The 4124-nt window shown below is 45.7% G+C and overlaps 1 protein-coding gene across 1 annotated transcript in view; it reads right to left on the minus strand.

Annotated features, from left to right (window-relative positions):
* STARD3 (StAR related lipid transfer domain containing 3) overlaps window positions 1–4124 on the minus strand; it is a 33582-nt gene that overhangs the window by 2363 nt on the left and 27095 nt on the right. Inside the window, exons 11-14 of the mRNA XM_025202916.1 lie at window positions 4046–4124; window positions 3427–3506; window positions 2377–2481; window positions 1536–1629 (exon numbers count right to left, since the gene is read on the minus strand). The exon at window positions 4046–4124 is cut by the window's right edge and continues 2 nt beyond it. Coding sequence (XP_025058701.1) covers window positions 1536–1629; window positions 2377–2481; window positions 3427–3506; window positions 4046–4124 — 358 coding nt within the window. The remainder of the gene's footprint in view (window positions 1–1535; window positions 1630–2376; window positions 2482–3426; window positions 3507–4045) is intronic.

Raw genomic sequence — 4124 nt, forward strand, 5'->3', positions numbered from 1 at the left:
AGGATTTCCACAGTGTGCTAGAGGGGTGGGACTAAGGAAAGAGTTTTTTGTGGGTAAGAGATGGGAAGTCATCTTATAGGAGTGTATGAGAGAAAGAGGGAGAGATGTTGGCAGCACTTCTTAGGAGTCAAAAAAGGGAATATCTGATCAAAACAAGCGTAGCGTGGAGTTAACCACACATTTCAATGCTAAAGAGGCCCAGGGTGAATCAGAGACTGATTCCAGTCTCTGATAGTGGCCAGCACCAGATGCCATGGAGAAAGGCATGAGTATAATAGGCTATTAACTGCCCACTTAAGAAATTCTCCTAAAAACCTCACATGGCCAGAAAAGGCCCTAAAGTGTAGCACATACAGCCCTTGTGCATTTCCATTCCATGTGGTATAAATGAATATTCTCCTTATCTGTGAAAAATTCTCAATTTCTTTAGCAGCTGATCAAACATCAGAGCCAGTTTCCATCAAGAACCCCCCCAAATAAATCCGACCCAAGAAGCTTTGCACAACAGCGGCAGTGATCAAGAGAGTAGTGTTCTGCTGCTCTAAGCTCTTCCCTTGGTCTGATTCCCCGGTATAGCAGCTGATGTCGCAGGCTTTTCAAACCCTTTTTAATCATGTTATGAGCAACAAAAAACAGCCCATCAGCTTCTTCCTGGGGGTAGGAAAAGACCTCAGAGGGCGGGCACACCAAGGAATGAATAAGGCCTTTGTGTTTCCCTGTTTAGCATTAGGTTACCATGTCAACATCATCAGTGCAATTCAGGGAAGTTGAGAGGCTTTGCCCCATGCCTCTTTCTGCAGCCCCCCCAGGTTCTTGACCTCCAGTTTTCAATTCCTGTATATGCTATTGTGTGAACTGACAGCAATACGGCATCTCCTCCAAAAACTCTAGATCTGGGTCACCTTCCGGGCTGAAGTGCCTTTTGCAATGTATTTGCAAACAAACTTCTCCCAACACAAGTATTCAACAAGAGGCCGTATTTTTATTGAAGGCTTTGGCAACATGAGTGAGTCATTCAGCTGCCATCCTCATGAAAGCAAGGGAAGTGTCTAAAGGAGACTCATATATATGGCTATTTTTGCTGCCCTAAACAGTGCGAAAATACTCCCCCTTGTTTTACAAAGGGATCCAATATTTGTAGCCAAGATTTAAGGACAGTACTCTTGGGGCAGAGGGAGGGGGTCCAACTAGCAGTGCTTTAAATATATTCAAATTCCAGTAACTGCTCAGTACTCCTTTCCACAAAAATCAGGACCCTTTAAGGCATCTCAAATGGGGTTCACAGTATCACCAGTCAGCTAGGAAAACAGCTGCTAAGCCTATGTAGATCTCAAATGGTTTGCTCTGATCTAACTAGAACTGGCCAATAGGCAGGAGAGCAAGTAGATTTGGTCACACAGTCAAGTTGAAAGGTTGCAGTTCTTGTGGGGGGCGAGTGCTTCTTGCTAACAGGTTTTCTAACCTCCTACTTCAAGTATCTGAACCTTTGCAGGCCCAGAAACACCAATCCCGTGCCAACAGGGAACACATTTTACCTTTAGATCTGTGTTGAGTATCCACAAGAAGGTGCACACTCTTGGATTGCTGGGACATTTCAGAACAATGAAGCCTCCTGGACCATTCTCACCTCTGGGAAAAGCAACAGTGCAAAAATTGAGGCTGCAGAGTATTGGAGCCAGCAAGATTTTCTAGGCCTCAAAATCCCCAGCTCTCAAATAGACTGAGGCAGCTATAAAGGCTCAAGTTAAATGTCAATTACTTTAATCAGATTATCAGGAAAAACAAAGTCAGTGAGAGAAGCAGCGCAGCTGGTCACTAGGCTCCGGAGGCTCAGACTCTGACAGTAACAGAGAGTCCTTGCTTGGAGAGATTCAAACACAGCTTAACTCATCATGAGATGGGCAGCCACTTAGGTTTGGCATGAGGAAGTGACAGCAAGTGCTCTGGAAAAGGCTCCATCTTGCAGCAGTTCCTCATCACCCTGGGTATTTCACAGTAATAAACAGTTGCATGACAAGGGCCCATGAAACGTTTGAAAGACATTCAGCTGCTTATTCCCCGCACGTGTTACGACTGTCTTTGTGCACCAGCCAATTCCATAACAGGATGTGGAACTGGTCAGGATTTAAGACCTGCTGGTTCTCCCCACGTTCCACTGAAGTACCCATCACCCCCTTGGTTTAAGCCATGTGGTTCTGCACAAAGTGCTCTTTACACAGAAAAAGAAAAGGGACAGTGGAAGTGGTCTTAGTTCTGCCAATAAAATGACTTCCAGAATGTTCAGGTTTGCCCTAGGGGTAACACCACCCACAAGCAGGAGCACGCTTGTTATGGGCATGGAAATCTCATCTGATAAAAAGTATACTGAGCTCTTACCTGACATATTTGAGCAGTGGAGGCTTCAAACTGTGAGTGGTAGATATCCCTGAGGAAACATATCTGTCTCTTCTTCTCTCAATCCGACGCACATTTACAAAGTCCCTAGGCAAACAGACAGACTGGTACGTGCTCAGGAATTTAGTGGGAATTTTACACTAGGTAGACTTGAAAAGGCCAACATGCTAAACTAATATTTCTTTTTTAGAGTCAAAGCCCCCCTCACAAAATGCTCGCTCTTAGCTTTTACTCATTTCTCAACTACAGAAACATAATGGAGTAGTTCTTCTGCTCTAGAAGATTAGAACTCAGAAGGCCCAGACCAGGGCAAAATGGTTTTGACACTATGGATTCCTATTTGAAATCTCCAGGTTTATCTTGCAAATCTTGTGTAGCTGTTTGCACGCTTAATGGTGCAAATATTGCACAGTATCCCATGGCATCTTTAAAAGGATCTCATGGCACCCCACAGTACCACAGCACCTTGGCTGAGAAGCACTTTTCTAAACCGCTGGGACAAGGTGTAACGAAAAAAAAATCTTAGCTGCAGACACAGTGAGCCAGATCACAGGTACTAGGACTTAGGCACCAAGTATGATCCTCGTCCTGCTCGAGACACCAGAGGAAAAAAAGCCATCAGTGCACCTACCTTTGTAACACACCTTCAATCTTACCTTTAAAGTCACAAAAAGCACCAAGCAGGAGGAGGGCTAATCACCTTCTGCATTAGAGGTTTTCCAGGGCCTCCATCATAGTGGAACAGGATTTGCCCCTGTGCGACTCATGATTGCTTAGTGACTAAGAGAGACACTGGGTGCCAGGATCCTAGGGGGTCTATTCTGTGCAGGGCTAGCTAGTTGGCAGGGGTTTCTTATATCCTGTACATAGCACCTTGGACATTATCCATATACGGGGCAGCTCATATGTGCCCTCTTTGACACTATGCTTTTGTACTTCACACCTCAGGAAAAATCAATGGGAGGCAGATTGGCCTAGAGCAAGAGGTTCATGGGCTTGATCCAGTAATGTACTGGAACAGAATAAACTCACCTGGGTGACACTACACCACCTGCAGCCCCAGCAGCAACATCATATGAGATAATAGTGCTGTCTTCAATCCGCTGTAAGATCTGAAAGAAAAAGATAACAGGAGAGGCTCCCTTTAAATGTGCCTGTGGATTCACACACGAGCAATCGGGAAGGAAGTGCTTGTGGGTCCTGAATAAGCCTTTAACAGCAGAACAAGAAGCCACTGAGGTTTTCCAGAGATACGCCTTTGAGGACTCAGCATCAATGATATAATTCAGATCAACAGGCCCATCTTGCAGGTGATGAGTGGGTTGCTCTGGACAACAAGCAGGTGTCTCTTTTGGATCCCAAACATGGCAGTCACCCGAAATGCTGAAAGCTCCAATGAGCCATGGGAGGGAGAACAAGTTGGGCTCTACCAGCCATGTGTCTCACTGGCTTGGCCCTGGGCTTCTGGATAGATCTGCTGGCTCAGCTGGCTAGTTCCAGAGCATTCAGATTGCCTGGTTGAGCCCTGATGACTTAAAGCCTCACTGTTTCAAATCCAAGCCTGGCACTGAATGCAGGAGGCTCTGTGCTGAGGAGTTCCAGCTCCCAGATTGCAGGGGTAATTAAAAAGCCATCTTCACCAAGCACTCACCTGGCAAGCTGCCACTGTTCTATTCCACAGGATCATCTTCTCAGGTTGGAGAATAACTTCCTGGTAGACTGTTTCAGCA

Source organism: Alligator sinensis, unplaced genomic scaffold (genome assembly GCF_000455745.1).
Source record: "Alligator sinensis unplaced genomic scaffold, ASM45574v1 scaffold886_1, whole genome shotgun sequence".
In the NCBI taxonomy this organism is placed as follows: Eukaryota; Metazoa; Chordata; order Crocodylia; family Alligatoridae; genus Alligator; species Alligator sinensis.